The sequence below is a fragment of the Oncorhynchus mykiss genome, chromosome 2, assembly GCF_057628025.1.
Source record: "Oncorhynchus mykiss isolate SJ-2025 chromosome 2, ASM5762802v1, whole genome shotgun sequence".
Lineage (NCBI taxonomy): Eukaryota > Metazoa > Chordata > Actinopteri > Salmoniformes > Salmonidae > Oncorhynchus > Oncorhynchus mykiss.
The window spans coordinates 98,018,543-98,037,611 of record NC_143023.1 but is presented as its reverse complement, the minus strand read 5'-3'; the positions used below and the strand labels follow the sequence as shown (position 1 = coordinate 98,037,611).

Sequence of the window (19,069 nt, the reverse complement as noted above, 5' to 3'; positions counted from 1 at the left end):
CATTGGCTGCTACTGTAGGCTGAACGATAGAACAGCTGTTTCCATGTTAAAATATGGTTGCATGCATTTTCTCCATGGATTGAAGGGGGAAAAAAACTAGTTTAGTCAGTAAGGATGGAATTACGTAAATAAACATGTTTTTTGGAGTCATAGTAAATGGAAATGTGTAGTCCAAAAATATATAAAATATCTATATTTTACTTACAAACTGAAAACATTTAGCAAATGGTCAGTTTGCAAAATGCAATTTGTAGTTTTAGCATTTTATGACGTTAAACAATTCCAATTCTTAACGGATATTTTAACCAAGAAATATCCCTCTCGAACCAGATTCATTAAAACATTAGTTGTTTCCAGAAGAGAGTTAATTAGCTGCCAAAAAGTGACTTGCGTTGTTATCTGTCAATTTGATAGCATTCTTTTAATCTATTCTCACCCTTTTTTATAAGTATAATTTCTCTTGTATTCCATCTGGAGAATAACAGCTGCAAAGTTGGAATGTTGCCCTGAACATCCAAACATAAAAGTGGATAATAGTTGTTGTGCTTTCAGACAGGCTGTGGCCTGCAAAACTGTGCTTTTATCTGATTTATCTCTGTCGTACTAATAACCTTTTAGAATTCTAATTGAATGGAGAAGCAGCCTACATCCTCTTGATTTTTATCATCTTAGTTGTATCTCGTGTGAAGTTTTAGAAGCAATGTGATTGTAACTGAGATATCCAAAGATGTCTGTGGATTGACCGAATGAAGACAAGACATTGTTTTACTGTACTATGATTACCACCAGTGCTTGTGAATCTTTTTTTTTTCTTGAGGAACTATGTCTTCACTTTTACTTTTTATTTTTACAAATATTAACCAGGCATCAGAAGGATGTTCAGAGAACAACCAGCCCATTGTTGGACCAGGCTTTATTCTCACTTTCTACTGGTTCTGTTATGTAGGTGTAGTAGACTGTCTGAGAGGAGAGTACCACGTTGCAGGTGTAGCAGACTGTCTGAGAGGAGAGTACCACGTTGCAGGTGTAGCAGACTGTCTCAGAGGAGAGTACCACGTGTAGCAGACTGTCTCAGTGGAGAGTACCACGTTGCAGGTGTAGCAGACTGTCTCAGAGGAGAGTACCACGTTGCAGGTGTAGCAGACTGTCTCAGAGGAGAGTACCACGTGTAGCAGACTGTCACAGTGGAGAGTACCACGTTGCAGGTGTAGCAGACTGTCTCAGAGGAGAGTACCACGTTGCAGGTGTAGCAGACTGTCTCAGAGGAGAGTACCACGTTGCAGGTGTAGCAGACTGTCTCAGAGGAGAGTACCACGTTGCAGGTGTAGCAGACTGTCTCAGAGGAGAGTACCGCGTTGCAGGTGTAGCAGACTGTCTCAGTGGAGAGTACCACGTTGCAGGTGTAGCAGACTGTCCCAGAGGAGAGTACCACGTTGCAGGTGTAGCAGACTGTCTCAGATGAGAGTACCACGTTGCAGGTGTAGCAGACTGTCTGAGAGGAGAGTACCACGTTGCAGGTGTAGCAGACTGTCTCAGAGGAGAGTACCACGTTGCAGGTGTAGCAGACTGTCTCAGAGGAGAGTACCACGTTGCAGGTGTAGCAGACTGTCTCAGAGGAGAGTACCACGTGTAGCAGACTGTCTCAGTGGAGAGTACCACGTGTAGCAGACTGTCTCAGTGGAGAGTACCACGTTGCAGGTGTAGCAGACTGTCTCAGAGGAGAGTACCACGTTGCAGGTGTAGCAGACTGTCTCAGAGGAGAGTACCACGTTGCAGGTGTAGCAGACTGTCTCAGAGGAGAGTACCACGTTGCAGGTGTAGCAGACTGTCTCAGAGGAGAGTACCACGTTGCAGGTGTAGCAGACTGTCTCAGAGGAGAGTACCACGTTGCAGGTGTAGCAGACTGTCTCAGAGGAGAGTACCACGTTGCAGGTGTAGCAGACTGTCTCAGAGGAGAGTACCACGTGTAGCAGACTGTCACAGTGGAGAGTACCACGTTGCAGGTGTAGCAGACTGTCTCAGAGGAGAGTACCGCGTTGCAGGTGTAGCAGACTGTCTCAGAGGAGAGTACCGCGTTGCAGGTGTAGCAGACTGTCTCAGAGGAGAGTACCACGTTGCAGGTGTAGCAGACTGTCTGAGAGGAGAGTACCACGTTGCAGGTGTAGCAGACTGTCTCAGTGGAGAGTACCACGTTGCAGGTGTAGCAGACTGTCTCAGAGGAGAGTACCACGTTGCAGGTGTAGCAGACTGTCTCAGAGGAGAGTACCACGTTGCAGGTGTAGCAGACTGTCTCAGAGGAGAGTACCACGTTGCAGGTGTAGCAGACTGTCTCAGAGGAGAGTACCACGTTGCAGGTGTAGCAGACTGTCTCAGAGGAGAGTACCACGTTGCAGGTGTAGCAGACTGTCTGAGAGGAGAGTACCACGTTGCAGGTGTAGCAGACTGTCTGAGAGGAGAGTACCACGTTGCAGGTGTAGCAGACTGTCTCAGAGGAGAGTACCATGTTGCAGGTGTAGCAGACTGTCTCAGAGGAGAGTACCACGTTGCAGGTGTAGCAGACTGTCTCAGTGGAGAGTACCACGTTGCAGGTGTAGCAGACTGTCTCAGAGGAGAGTACCACGTTGCAGGTGTAGCAGACTGTTTGAGAGGAGAGTACCACGTTGCAGGTGTAGCAGACTGTCTCAGAGGAGAGTACCACGTTGCAGGTGTAGCAGACTGTTTGAGAGGAGAGTACCACGTTGCAGGTGTAGCAGACTGTCTCAGAGGAGAGTACCACGTTGCAGGTGTAGCAGACTGTCTCAGAGGAGAGTACCACGTGTAGCAGACTGTCTCAGAGGAGAGTACCACGTTGCAGGTGTAGCAGACTGTCTCAGAGGAGAGTACCACGTTGCAGGTGTAGCAGACTGTCTCAGAGGAGAGTACCACGTTGCAGGTGTAGCAGACTGTCTCAGAGGAGAGTACCACGTTGCAGGTGTAGCAGACTGTCTCAGAGGAGAGTACCACGTTGCAGGTGTAGCAGACTGTCTCAGAGGAGAGTACCACGTGTAGCAGACTGTCTCAGAGGAGAGTACCACGTTGCAGGTGTAGCAGACTGTCTCAGAGGAGAGTACCACGTTGCAGGTGTAGCAGACTGTCTGAGGAGAGTACCACGTTGCAGGTGTAGCAGACTGTCTCAGAGGAGAGTACCACGTTGCAGGTGTAGCAGACTGTCTCAGAGGAGAGTACCACGTTGCAGGTGTAGCAGACTGTCTCAGAGGAGAGTACCACGTTGCAGGTGTAGCAGACTGTCTCAGAGGACACTGCTTAATTTGGAGGGATTTGAGGATTGTTCCGTCTTCACCTGTTCACGCCTTACCCTCAGCCGTATTGGTCAATCATCAATTACAATGAAGCAAGTGCTAAAAATGGATTGGATATTCAGATGTATGCCATTAGACTTACAAAAAAAAAAATCTAACTTTTTGAAAATGATTTGCACGGACAAACTTGTTTGCGTATAATAGCAATTGAGAGATATAATTACAGTGTCATTCACTTTACACATGTACCTGCCATTAGCTTGAGGTTAATAGAGTAGCATAGAGCAGTCATTTTGTTCCACTATATGGACATGTAAAGACACTTTATAATCTACAAAATGCCATTTGTTTATTCACAAAATTAAAGATTCATTGATTCAACTCGTCTGATGAACGAGATGAATTCCCCCAATGGAGACTGTTTGTTGAAGGTAGTTATTTCTTTTGACGTTAAGGTAGTTAGTCGGTAACTCGTTCACCACTCTTCCCCGATATGCTCTGGGCGCAATTAGAAGATCAACCCATAAATAACATTAAAATACTTCATATTTGTTAAGCCAAAATGATCCAAATTCTAAAATGCATTAAAAAAAATATTTAAAAAATTACTTTTTTAAAACAGTGATTTTATTAAATTAGGTGGATAAAATAAGACAACTTTAATCTTTAATATTGTTTATATTTCCAATCCTGAAAATGTGCTGTGAAAAAGAAAAACAAGTGATAATGACCCAGTACAACCTTCTTTCCTAAATACATTTGGTCTGTTTCTCACCTCACTTGATACAAGCCGTGCAAAGTTATGCCAACGAGACCTAGAGTGATTGTTGCTTCAACTCAGTGGAAGTGGTTATACTGGGTTTCTCAGCGTAGCAGTGCTGCTCTAGGATCAGTTTAGTCTGATTCTAGATCAGCGTATCTACTCAGACGTTTTGTGAACATAGGCCCAGGATGAAATGGTCAGCGCCGTGTTTTCTACTTGACCCTACGGCTATTTATTGAAATGCTACATAACAGATTATTTTCAGCGCCATCATTCCTCCATTAAAATACACGAACAGTTAAGACTATGGTTACATCATATTCATTTCAGCAGTATATGGGCCTCTGTTCACACATTGACTTGTGTGGCTTCAATACTTCCTAGCCTTAAATTACTTTATCGTAACATTTTGTATTATTTTCCTAGAAAATGTAAATAATGTAGGGGGAAGAATGTTCAGGGCGATATTACCCTCCTTACAACTAGAAGTAATCAATCTTTAAACATTCTAGAAACACGGAATTTAGGAATTCACCCCCCCCAAAAAATATTTGTAGACTATGTGACCATGCAAACCGAGTCCTGAATTTATCTAACATGTTCATCTCAATGTTGCTTTTCTCAACTGGTCCTAAACTCCTTGACTTATTTGGACATTTTCTCCTGAAAAATACTATGATGTCAAGGATCAATATATGTGTAATATGTGAAGAGCACCGAACTGACATTTGGAGAACTATAGTCTTTACATAACAATGTAGTATTATATTTCAGAATGCCAATAGCCATCCTTTGAGTAAAAAACATATTTAATTTATACTTGAGAAAAATAGTAATAATCTGATTTGCACGGAACACAAAATGTATTTTCCTTCGTCAAACAGTAACAATTACATTTTGTTTGAGAGATCATTTCTTTTAAAAGATCAAATTAAATTCATTCTAGGATTGGGGAAAAAAAACAAGTTTGATGCTGGGTTTTCGCATCTCATTATGGGAGGTGAAACATTTTGGTATCCAGAACACAGTCTTATTGGTCAGTCAGTTTCGAGGAATCGTTGAAGGAATTTCTAACGAGGAGAAACAACCCTGTTGAAATCAGACGTTCCTCGTCAAACCATTCAACACTTCTTTTCAGAATCGAGTTTGTGTCATTTTATCATCATGTCCATTAGGGCACGCCTCAGTCTGTTTTCTTCCGTTTGATGCCTAATGAACATGACCCGGACTGAATACCGGTCTAAGTAGACCATGGATACTGGTGATAAATGTCTCTGTATGTAACCATTTTAAAAGCTTGCTTTTGGTTTATTTGTAAATAAAGCATGTCAGTTTTGTCACTGATTTAAAAAAAAAACTTTTGTCTGTCATTTTGAAAAAGAAAATAATAAAAAACCCACTAACCTTTTCTTGTTTCTGTTTTTCACTTAGTAAGACTGTGGGAGTTGCTGACTTTCTTCAAGTCCTCTACCTCCACTGTAACATAAGAGATGCACAGTTAAAACAGTATTTCATATAATACAGGAACAGCCCCACTGACCGTTGAGATGCATGACCAATAACATCGGTTACTTTTCAAACGGTATATTATTAAATCAATACTTACATGAGAGACAGAGGTCTCGAAACAAGGACTCTAGGAAGCCGGAATAGTGTATTGAAGTCTCAAAAGGTGATATCTTGTCTTAACAACTTTTCAAACTCTGTGAACTCATCTTTAGAAGACGGGCTTATGGCATCAATTCCTTTTACATTGTTGACGACACCTGATTTGAGAAGGAAAAAAATGATTTGAGCACCAATGATATGAAGCTTTCCACAGGCAACTGGTGTTGACAATGTCTAAAACTCTTGATGCTTAAACCAGACATTTTGCAATATAAATGGCAGATTCTCTGTAAAGCTTTCTATGAATCTGTAATACGTGTAGACTGTCAGCCTTAAATATTTATCATTCAACATACACTACATGACCAAAAGTATGTGGACACCTGCTTGTTGAACATCTCATTCCAAAATCATGGGCATTAATATGTAGTTGGTCCCCCTTTTGCTGCTATAACAGCCTCCATTCTTCTGGGAAGGCTTTCCACTAGATGTTGGTACATTGCTGCTATAACAGCCTCCACTCTTCTGGGAAGGCTTTCCACTAGATGTTGGTACATTGCTGTTATAAAAGCATTGCTGCAGGGGGACTTGATTCCATTCAGCCACAAGAGCATTAGTGAGGTCGGGCACTGATGTTGGGCGATTAGGCCCGCAGTCAGCATTCCAATTCATCCCGAAGGCTTTCGATGGGATTTAGGTCAGGTCTCTGTGCAGTCAAGTTCTAAACACACTGATTGACTAACCATTTCTGCATGGACCTCGCTTTGTGCACGGGGGTATTCATGCAGAAAGAGCCTTCCCATATATTACCTCAATTATCTCGACACTGGTGCCCCCTCACATTGACTCTGTACCGTAACACCCTGTATATAACCTCCACATTGACTCTGTACCGTAACACCCTGTATATAGTCTCCACATTGACTCTGTACCGTAACACCCTGTATATAACCTCCACATTGACTCTGTACCGTAACACCCTGTATATAGTCTCCACATTGACTCTGTACCGTAACACCCTGTATATAACCTCCACATTGACTCTGTACCGTAACACCCTGTATATAGTCTCCACATTGGCTCTGTACCGTAATACCTTGTATATTGTCTCCACATTGACTCTGTACCGTAACACCCGGTATATAACCTCCACATTGACTCTGTACTGTAATACCCTGTATATAGCCTCCACATTGACTCTGTACCGTAATACCCTGTATATAGCCTCCACATTGACTCTGTACCGTAATACCCTGTATATAGCCTCCACATTGACTCTGTACCGTAATACCCTGTATATAGCCTCCACATTGACTCTGTACCGTAATACCCTGTATATAGCCTCCACATTGACTCTGTACCGTAATACCCTGTATATAGCCTCCACATTGACTCTGTACCGTAATACCCTGTATATAACCTCCACATTGGCTCTGTACCGTAATACCCTGTATATAGTCTCCACATTGACTCTGTACCGTAATACCCTGTATATAGCCTCCACATTGACTCTGTACCGTAATACCCTGTATATAGCCTCCACATTGACTCTGTACCGTAATACCCTGTATATAGCCTCCACATTGACTCTGTACCGTAATACCCTGTATATAACCTCCACATTGGCTCTGTACCGTAATACCCTGTATATAGCCCTGCTGTTGTCATTTACTGCTGCGCTTTAATTATTTGTTATTGTTATCTCATACTCTTTTTGTAGGTACTTTCTTAAAACTGCATTGTTGGTAAAGGACTTGGTAGAGGTCTACTACACCTGTTGTATTCAGCATTTCACTGTGAGGTCTACTACACCTGTTGTATTCAGCATTTCACTGTAAGGTCTACTACACCTGTTGTATTCAGCATTTCTCTGAGGTCTACTACACCTGTTGTATTCAGCATTTCACTGTAAGGTCTACTACACCTGATGTATTCAGCATTTCACTGTAAGGTCTACTACACCTGTTGTATTCAGCATTTCACTGTAAGGTCTACTACACCTGTTGTATTCAGCATTTCACTGTAAGGTCTACTACACCTGTTGTATTCAGCATTTCACTGTAAGGTCTACTACACCTGTTGTATTCAGCATTTCACTGTGAGGTCTACTACACCTGTTGTATTCAGCATTTCACTGTAAGGTCTACTACACCTGTTGTATTCAGCATTTCACTGTGAGGTCTACTACACCTGTTGTATTCAGCATTTCACTGTAAGGTCTACTACACCTGTTGTATTCAGCATTACACTGTGAGGTCTACCTACACCTGTTGTATTCAGCATTTCACTGTGAGGTCTACTACACCTGTTGTATTCAGCATTTCACTGTGAGGTCTACTACACCTGTTGTATTCAGCATTTCACTGTGAGGTCTACCACACCTGTTGTATTCAGCATTTCACTGTGAGGTCTACTACACCTGTTGTATTCAGCATTTCACTGTGAGGTCTACCTGTTGTATTCAGCATTTCACTGTAAGGTCTACTACACCTGTTGTATTCAGCATTTCACTGTGAGGTCTACTACACCTGTTGTATTCAGCATTTCACTGTGAGGTCTACTACACCTGTTGTATTCAGCATTTCACTGTAAGGTCTACTACACCTGTTGTATTCAGCATTTCACTGTGAGGTCTACTGCACCTGTTGTATTCAGCATTTCACTGTAAGGTCTACTACACCTGTTGTATTCAGCATTTCACTGTGAGGTCTACTACACCTGTTGTATTCAGCATTTCACTGTGAGGTCTACTACACCTGTTGTATTCAGCATTTCACTGTAAGGTCTACTACACCTGTTGTATTCAGCATTTCACTGTGAGGTCTACTACACCTGTTGTATTCAGCATTTCACTGTAAGGTCTACTACACCTGTTGTATTCAGCATTACACTGTAAGGTCTACCTACACCTGTTGTATTCAGCATTTCACTGTGAGGTCTACTACACCTGTTGTATTCAGCATTTCACTGTAAGGTCTACTACACTGCTGTTATAACAGCCTCCACTCTTCTGGGAAGGCTTTCCACTAGATGTTGGTACATTGCTGTTATAAAAGCATTGCTGCAGGGGGACTTGATTCCATTCAGCCACAAGAGCATTAGTGAGGTCGGGCACTGATGTTGGGCGATTAGGCCCGCAGTCAGCATTCCAATTCATCCCGAAGGCTTTCGATGGGATTGAGGTCAGGTCTCTGTGCAGTCAAGTTCTAAACACACTGATTGACTAACCATTTCTGCATGGACCTCGCTTTGTGCACGGGGGTATTCATGCAGAAAGAGCCTTCCCATATATTACCTCAATTATCTCGACACTGGTGCCCCCTCACATTGACTCTGTACCGTAACACCCTGTATATAACCTCCACATTGACTCTGTACCGTAACACCCTGTATATAGTCTCCACATTGACTCTGTACCGTAACACCCTGTATATAACCTCCACATTGACTCTGTACCGTAACACCCTGTATATAGTCTCCACATTGACTCTGTACCGTAACACCCTGTATATAACCTCCACATTGACTCTGTACCGTAACACCCTGTATATAGTCTCCACATTGGCTCTGTACCGTAATACCTTGTATATTGTCTCCACATTGACTCTGTACCGTAACACCCGGTATATAACCTCCACATTGACTCTGTACTGTAATACCCTGTATATAGCCTCCACATTGACTCTGTACCGTAATACCCTGTATATAGCCTCCACATTGACTCTGTACCGTAATACCCTGTATATAGCCTCCACATTGACTCTGTACCGTAATACCCTGTATATAGCCTCCACATTGACTCTGTACCGTAATACCCTGTATATAGCCTCCACATTGACTCTGTACCGTAATACCCTGTATATAGCCTCCACATTGACTCTGTACCGTAATACCCTGTATATAGCCTCCACATTGACTCTGTACCGTAATACCCTGTATATAGCCTCCACATTGACTCTGTACCGTAATACCCTGTATATAACCTCCACATTGGCTCTGTACCGTAATACCCTGTATATAGTCTCCACATTGACTCTGTACCGTAATACCCTGTATATAGCCTCCACATTGACTCTGTACCGTAATACCCTGTATATAGCCTCCACATTGACTCTGTACCGTAATACCCTGTATATAGCCTCCACATTGACTCTGTACCGTAATACCCTGTATATAACCTCCACATTGGCTCTGTACCGTAATACCCTGTATATAGCCCTGCTGTTGTCATTTACTGCTGCGCTTTAATTATTTGTTATTGTTATCTCATACTCTTTTTGTAGGTACTTTCTTAAAACTGCATTGTTGGTAAAGGACTTGGTAGAGGTCTACTACACCTGTTGTATTCAGCATTTCACTGTGAGGTCTACTACACCTGTTGTATTCATCATTTCACTGTGAGGTCTACTACACCTGTTGTATTCAGCATTTCACTGTAAGGTCTACTACACCTGATGTATTCAGCATTTCACTGTAAGGTCTACTACACCTGTTGTATTCAGCATTTCACTGTAAGGTCTACTACACCTGTTGTATTCAGCATTTCACTGTAAGGTCTACTACACCTGTTGTATTCAGCATTTCACTGTAAGGTCTACTACACCTGTTGTATTCAGCATTTCACTGTGAGGTCTACTACACCTGTTGTATTCAGCATTTCACTGTAAGGTCTACTACACCTGTTGTATTCAGCATTTCACTGTGAGGTCTACTACACCTGTTGTATTCAGCATTTCACTGTAAGGTCTACTACACCTGTTGTATTCAGCATTACACTGTGAGGTCTACCTACACCTGTTGTATTCAGCATTTCACTGTGAGGTCTACTACACCTGTTGTATTCAGCATTTCACTGTAAGGTCTACTACACCTGTTGTATTCAGCATTTCACTGTAAGGTCTACTACACCTGTTGTATTCAGCATTTCACTGTGAGGTCTACTACACCTGTTGTATTCAGCATTTCACTGTGAGGTCTACTACACCTGTTGTATTCAGCATTTCACTGTAAGGTCTACTACACCTGTTGTATTCAGCATTTCACTGTGAGGTCTACTGCACCTGTTGTATTCAGCATTTCACTGTAAGGTCTACTACACCTGTTGTATTCAGCATTTCACTGTGAGGTCTACTACACCTGTTGTATTCAGCATTTCACTGTGAGGTCTACTACACCTGTTGTATTCAGCATTTCACTGTAAGGTCTACTACACCTGTTGTATTCAGCATTTCACTGTGAGGTCTACTACACCTGTTGTATTCAGCATTTCACTGTAAGGTCTACTACACCTGTTGTATTCAGCATTACACTGTAAGGTCTACCTACACCTGTTGTATTCAGCATTTCACTGTGAGGTCTACTACACCTGTTGTATTCAGCATTTCACTGTAAGGTCTACTACACCTGTTGTATTCAGCATTTCACTGTGAGGTCTACTACACCTGTTGTATTCAGCATTTCACTGTGAGGTCTACTACACCTGTTGTATTCAGCATTTCACTGTAAGGTCTACTACACCTGTTGTATTCAGCATTTCACTGTGAGGTCTACTACACCTGTTGTATTCAGCATTTCACTGTGAGGTCTACTACACCTGTTGTATTCAGCATTTCACTGTAAGGTCTACTACACCTGTTGTATTCAGCATTTCACTGTGAGGTCTACTACACCTGTTGTATTCAGCATTTCACTGTAAGGTCTACTACACCTGATGTATTCAGCATTTCACTGTAAGGTCTACTACACCTGTTGTATTCAGCATTTCACTGTGAGGTCTACTACACCTGTTGTATTCAGCATTTCACTGTGAGGTCTACTACACCTGTTGTATTCAGCATGTCACTGTAGGTCTACCTACACCTGTTGTATTCAGCATTTCACTGTAAGGTCTACTACACCTGTTGTATTCAGCATTTCACTGTGAGGTCTACTACACCTGTTGTATTCAGCATTTCACTGTGAGGTCTACTACACCTGTTGTATTCAGCATTTCACTGTAAGGTCTACTACACCTGTTGTATTCAGCATTTCACTGTGAGGTCTACTGCACCTGTTGTATTCAGCATTTCACTGTAAGGTCTACTACACCTGTTGTATTCAGCATTTCACTGTGAGGTCTACTACACCTGTTGTATTCAGCATTTCACTGTAAGGTCTACTACACCTGTTGTATTCAGCATTTCACTGTGAGGTCAACTACACCTGTTGTATTCAGCATTTCACTGTAAGGTCTACTACACCTGTTGTATTCAGCATTACACTGTAAGGTCTACCTACACCTGTTGTATTCAGAATTTCACTGTGAGGTCTACTACACCTGTTGTATTCAGCATTTCACTGTAAGGTCTACTACACCTGTTGTATTCAGCATTTCACTGTGAGGTCTACTACACCTGTTGTATTCAGCATTTCACTGTGAGGTCTACTACACCTGTTGTATTCAGCATTTCACTGTGAGGTCTACCTGTTGTATTCAGCATTTCACTGTAAGGTCTACTACACCTGTTGTATTCATCATTTCACTGTGAGGTCTACTACACCTGATGTATTCAGCATTTCACTGTAAGGTCTACTACACCTGTTGTATTCAGCATTTCACTGTAAGGTCTACTACACCTGTTGTATTCAGCATTTCACTGTAAGGTCTACCTACACCTGTTGTATTCAGCATTTCACTGTGAGGTCTACTACACCTGTTGTATTCAGCATTTCACTGTGAGGTCTACTACACCTGTTGTATTCAGCATTTCACTGTGAGGTCTACTACACCTGATGTATTCAGCATTTCACTGTGAGGTCTACTACACCTGTTGTATTCAGCATTTCACTGTGAGGTCTACCTACACCTGTTGTATTCAGCATTTCACTGTGAGGTCTACTACACCTGTTGTATTCAGCATTTCACTGTAAGGTCTACTACACCTGATGTATTCAGCATTTCACTTTAAGGTCTACTACACCTGTTGTATTCAGCATTTCACTGTGAGGTCTACTACACCTGTTGTATTCAGCATTTCACTGTGAGGTCTACTACACCTGTTGTATTCAGCATGTCACTGTAGGTCTACCTACACCTGTTGTATTCAGCATTTCACTGTAAGGTCTACTACACCTGTTGTATTCAGCATTTCACTGTGAGGTCTACTACACCTGTTGTATTCAGCATTTCACTGTGAGGTCTACTACACCTGTTGTATTCAGCATTTCACTGTAAGGTCTACTACACCTGTTGTATTCAGCATTTCACTGTGAGGTCTACTGCACCTGTTGTATTCAGCATTTCACTGTAAGGTCTACTACACCTGTTGTATTCAGCATTTCACTGTGAGGTCTACTACACCTGTTGTATTCAGCATTTCACTGTAAGGTCTACTACACCTGTTGTATTCAGCATTTCACTGTGAGGTCTACTACACCTGTTGTATTCAGCATTTCACTGTAAGGTCTACTACACCTGTTGTATTCAGCATTACACTGTAAGGTCTACCTACACCTGTTGTATTCAGCATTTCACTGTGAGGTCTACTACACCTGTTGTATTCAGCATTTCACTGTAAGGTCTACTACACCTGTTGTATTCAGCATTTCACTGTGAGGTCTACTACACCTGTTGTATTCAGCATTTCACTGTGAGGTCTACTACACCTGTTGTATTCAGCATTTCACTGTGAGGTCTACCTGTTGTATTCAGCATTTCACTGTAAGGTCTACTACACCTGTTGTATTCATCATTTCACTGTGAGGTCTACTACACCTGATGTATTCAGCATTTCACTGTAAGGTCTACTACACCTGTTGTATTCAGCATTTCACTGTAAGGTCTACTACACCTGTTGTATTCAGCATTTCACTGTAAGGTCTACCTACACCTGTTGTATTCAGCATTTCACTGTGAGGTCTACTACACCTGTTGTATTCAGCATTTCACTGTGAGGTCTACTACACCTGTTGTATTCAGCATTTCACTGTGAGGTCTACTACACCTGTTGTATTCAGCATTTCACTGTGAGGTCTACTACACCTGTTGTATTCAGCATTTCACTGTAAGGTCTACTACACCTGTTGTATTCAGCATTTCACTGTGAGGTCTACTACACCTGTTGTATTCAGCATTTCACTGTGAGGTCTACTACACCTGTTGTATTCAGCATTTCACTGTGAGGTCTACTACACCTGTTGTATTCAGCATTTCACTGTGAGGTCTACTACACCTGATGTATTCAGCATTTCACTGTGAGGTCTACTACACCTGTTGTATTCAGCATTTCACTGTGAGGTCTACCTACACCTGTTGTATTCAGCATTTCACTGTGAGGTCTACTACACCTGTTGTATTCAGCATTTAACTGTAAGGTCTACCTACACCTGTTGTATTCAGCATTTCACTGTGAGGTCTACTACACCTGTTGTATTCAGCATTTAACTGTAAGGTCTACTACACCTGTTGTATTCAGCATTTCACTGTAAAGTCTACTACACCTGTTGTATTCAGCATTTCACTGTGAGGTCTACTACACCTGTTGTATTCAGCATTTAACTGTCAGGTCTACTACACCTGTTGTATTCAGCATTACACTGTCAGGTCTACTACACCTGTTGTATTCAGCATTTCACTGTGAGGTCTACTACACCTGTTGTATTCAGCATTTCACTGTCAGGTCTACTACACCTGTTGTATTCAGCATTTAACTGTAAGGTCTACTACACCTGTTGTATTCAGCATTTCACTGTAAGGTCTACTACACCTGTTGTATTCAGCATTTCACTGTGAGGTCTACTACACCTGTTGTATTCAGCATTTCACTGTGAGGTCTACTACACCTGTTGTATTCAGCATTTCACTGTGAGGTCTACTACACCTGTTGTATTCAGCATTTCACTGTGAGGTCTACTACACCTGTTGTATTCAGCATTTTACTGTAAGGTCTACTACACCTGTTGTATTCAGCATTTCACTGTGAGGTCTACTACACCTGTTGTATTCAGCATTTCACTGTAGGTCTACTACACCTGTTGTATTCAGCATTTCACTGTAAGGTCTACTACACCTGTTGTATTCAGCATTTCACTGTAAGGTCTACTACACCTGTTGTATTCAGCATTTCACTAAGGTCTACTACACCTGTTGTATTCAGCATTTCACTGTAAGGTCTACTACACCTGTTGTATTCAGCATTTCACTGTGAGGTCTACTACACCTGTTGTATTCAGCATTTCACTGTAAGGTCTACTACACCTGTTGTATTCAGCATTACACTGTAAGGTCTACTACACCTGTTGTATTCAGCATTTCACTGTAAGGTCTACTACACCTGTTGTATTCAGCATTTCACTGTAAGGTGAACTGTAACATTTGATTTAGAGGGATACAGGGTGTGTACATTATTAGGCTTTTGCGTCAGGTCAAACCTAAAAAAAAAAATACCTGGTCCAACTGAGGTCCTGTCCTTCTTACCTGGAATCTCTGTTTCTTCTCTGTCATCTCAGTCACTCTGCTGATTAAAGACTGTTCCGCTCCCTGCATCTTCTTCATCTCCTGTTTCAGGTTCCCCTGCAAGACAAAAACACAGTGCCGTCATCCTGCCGTCAATAGAAAACATGCTTTAGCTCTCTGGAACACGTATTTATACTATAACGCGTGTGATATGTTTATTCACCACTAACGATCCTTAGACAACATTAATACTACGGCTCATACAGCTGGGATGTGATCAGGTATCGCCCCCAGAAACCTCCTTTTACTCTCTGTTCCAGACGTTCTAGACGACCAATTCTTATTGCTTTTAGTCGCACCCTTATTCTACTCCTCCTATGTTCCTCTGGCGATGTAGAGGTGAATCCAGGCCCTGCAGTGCCTAGCTCCACTCCTATTCCCCAGGCGCTCTCTTTTGACGACTTCTGTAACCGTAATAGCCTTGGTTTCATGCATGTTAACATTAGAAGCCTCCTCCCTAAGTTTGTTCTATTCACTGCTTTAGCACACTCTGCCAACCCGGATGTTCTAGCTGTGTCTGAATCCTGGCTTAGGAAGACCACCAAAAATTCAGACATTTTAATTCCAAACTACAACATTTTCAGACAAGATAGAACTGCCAAAGGGGGCGGTGTTGCAATCTACTGCAAAGATAGCCTGCAGAGTTCTGTCCTATTATCCAGGTCTGTACCCAAACAATTTGAACTTCTACTTTTAAAAATCCACCTCTCTAAAAACAAGTCTCTCACCGTTGCTGCCTGCTATAGACCACCCTCTGCCCCCAGCTGTGCTCTGGACACCATATGTGAACTGATTGCCCCCCATCTATCTTCAGAGCTCGTGCTGCTAGGCGACCTAAACTGGAACATGCTTAACACCCCAGCCATCCTACAATCTAAACTTGATGCCCTCAATCTCACACAAATTATCAATGAACCTACCAGGTACCTCCCCAAAGCCTTAAACACGGGCACCCTCATAGATATCATCCTAACCAACTTCCCCTCTAAATACACCTCTGCTGTCTTCAACCAAGATCTCAGCGATCACTGCCTCATTGCCTGCATCCGTAATGGGTCAGCGGTCAAACGACCTCCTCTCATCACTGTAAAACGCTCCCCGAAACACTTCAGCGAGCAGGCCTTTCTAATCGACCTGGCCGGGGTATCCTGGAAGGATATTGACCTCATCCCGTCAGTAGAGGATGCCTGGATATTTTTTAAAAATGCCTTCCTAACCATCTTAAATAAACATGCCCCATTCAAGAAATTTAGAACCAGGAACAGATATAGCCCTTGGTTCTCCCCAGACCTGACTGCCCTTAATCAACACAAAAATGTCCTATGGCGTTCTGCATTAGCATCGAACAGCCCCCGTGATATGCAGCTGTTCAGGGAAGCTAGAAACCATTATACACAGGCAGTTAGAAAAGCCAAGGCTAGCTTTTTCAAGCAGAAATTTGCTTTTTGCAACACTAACTCAAAAAAGTTCTGGGACACTGTAAAGTCCATGGAGAATAAGAACACCTCCTCACAGCTGCCCACTGCACTGAAGATAGGAAACACTGTCACCACTGATAAATCCACCATAATTGAAAATTTCAATAAGCATTTTTCTACTGCTGGCCATGCTTTCCACCTGGCTACTCCTACCCCTGTCAACAGCACTGCACCCCCAACAGCAACTCGCCCAAGCCTTCCCCATTTCTCCTTCTCCCAAATCCATTCAGCTGATGTTCTGAAAGAGCTGCAAAATCTGGACCCCTACAAATCAGCCGGGCTAGACAATCTGGACCCTTTCTTTCTAAAATTATCTGCCGAAATTGTTGCCACCCCTATTACTAGCCTGTTCAACCTCTCTTTCGTGTCGTCTGAGATTCCCAAAGATTGGAAAGCAGCTGCGGTCATCCCCCTCTTCAAAGGGGGGGACACTCTTGACCCAAACTGCTACAGACCTATATCTATCCTACCATGCCTTTCTAAGGTCTTCGAAAGCCAAGTCAACAAACAGATTACCGACCATTTTGAATCTCACCATACCTTCTCTGCTATGCAATCTGGTTTCAGAGCTGGTCATGGGTGCACCTCAGCCACGCTCAAGGTCCTAAACGATATCTTAACCGCCATCGATAAGAAACATTACTGTGCAGCCGTATTCATTGATCTGGCCAAGGCTTTCGACTCTGTCAATCACCACATCCTCATCGGCAGACTCAACAGCCTTGGTTTCTCAAATGATTGCCTCGCCTGGTTCACCAACTACTTCTCTGATAGAGTTCAGTGTGTCAAATCTGAGGGTCTGTTGTCCGGACCTCTGGCAGTCTCTATGGGGGTGCCACAGGGTTCAATTCTTGGACCGACTCTTCTCTGTATACATCAATGAGGTCGCTCTTGCTGCTGGTGAGTCTCTGATCCACCTCTACGCAGACGACACCATTCTGTATACTTCCGGCCCTTCTTTGGACACTGTGTTAACAACCCTCCAGGCAAGCTTCAATGCCATACAACTCTCCTTCCGTGGCCTCCAATTGCTCTTAAATACAAGTAAAACTAAATGCATGCTCTTCAACCGATCGCTACCTGCACCTACCCGCCTGTCCAACATCACTACTCTGGACGGCTCTGACTTAGAATACGTGGACAACTACAAATACTTAGGTGTCTGGTTAGACTGTAAACTCTCCTTCCAGACCCATATCAAACATCTCCAATCCAAAGTTAAATCTAGAATTGGCTTCCTATTTCGCAACAAAGCATCCTTCACTCATGCTGCCAAACATACCCTTGTAAAACTGACCATCCTACCAATCCTCGACTTTGGCGATGTAATTTACAAAATAGCATCCAATACCCTACTCAACAAATTGGATGCAGTCTATCACAGTGCAATCCGTTTTGTCACCAAAGCCCCATATACTACCCACCATTGCGACCTGTACGCTCTCGTTGGCTGGCCCTCGCTTCATACTCGTCGCCAAACCCACTGGCTCCATGTCATCTACAAGACCCTGCTAGGTAAAGTCCCCCCTTATCTCAGCTCGCTGGTCACCATAGCATCTCCCACCTGTAGCACACGCTCCAGCAGGTATATCTCTCTGGTCACCCCCAAAACCAATTCTTTCTTTGGCCGTCTCTCTTTCCAGTTCTCTGCTGCCAATGACTGGAACGAACTACAAAAATCTCTGAAACTGGAAACACTTATCTCCCTCACTAGCTTTAAGCACCAACTGTCAGAGCAGCTCACAGATTACTGCACCTGTACATAGCCCACCTATAATTTAGCCCTATCAACTACCTCTTTCCAAACTGTATTTAATTTATTTATTTATTTTGCTCCTTTGCACCCCATTATTTTTATTTCTACTTTGCACATTCTTCCATTGCAAAACTACCATTCCAGTGTTTTACTTGCTATATTGTATTTACTTTGCCACCAAGGCCTTTTTTTTTTGCCTTTACCTCCCTTCTCACCTCATTTGCTCACATTGTATATAGACTTGTTTATACTTTATTATTGACTGTATGTTTGTTTTACTCCATGTGTAACTCTGTGTTGTTGTATCTGTCGAACTGCTTTGCTTTATCTTGGCCAGGTCGCAATTGTAAATGAGAACTTGTTCTCAACTTGCCTACCTGGTTAAATAAAGGTAAAATAAAATAAAAATAAATAAAAAGGTATTTTTGTGGTGTGTTGGTATGTGTGTTTGGTAAACACTCCTCTGTTTCTCACCCTCAGCTCCCTCTCGGCCTCTCTGATGCTGACGCAAGCGTGGTCCCGGTGCGACCCGATCACGGTACACACGGTACAGACACACACACTACACTGACGGCAGTAGATCCGGTTCATCTCCTGGTGTTCCGGGCACCTGATGACCATGTAAGTTATACTTCAGCTTGCTGCCAGTTGTTTAATGATTTGTCATATAAT

The 19,069-nt window shown here is 42.7% G+C and overlaps 1 protein-coding gene across 3 annotated transcripts in view; it reads right to left on the bottom strand.

Moving 5' to 3' along the window:
• Positions 1-19,069, bottom strand: part of LOC118943884 (uncharacterized) — a 42,642-nt gene that overhangs the window by 21,358 nt on the left and 2,215 nt on the right. Inside the window, exons 3-6 of one of the 3 annotated variants that reach the window (XR_005039209.2) lie at positions 18,872-19,007; positions 15,125-15,220; positions 5,669-5,828; positions 3,958-5,538 (exon numbers count right to left, since the gene is read on the bottom strand). Coding sequence is in view for 2 of the 3 variants with exons in the window: in XM_090213405.1 (XP_090069531.1) it covers positions 5,811-5,828; positions 15,125-15,220; positions 18,872-19,007 (250 nt within the window). In the remaining variant the exon portion in view is untranslated. Of the gene's footprint in view, positions 1-3,957; positions 5,829-15,124; positions 15,221-18,871; positions 19,008-19,069 lie in introns of those variants that run through there. The other 2 variants (XM_090213405.1, XM_090213414.1) reach the window with 2 other exon arrangements.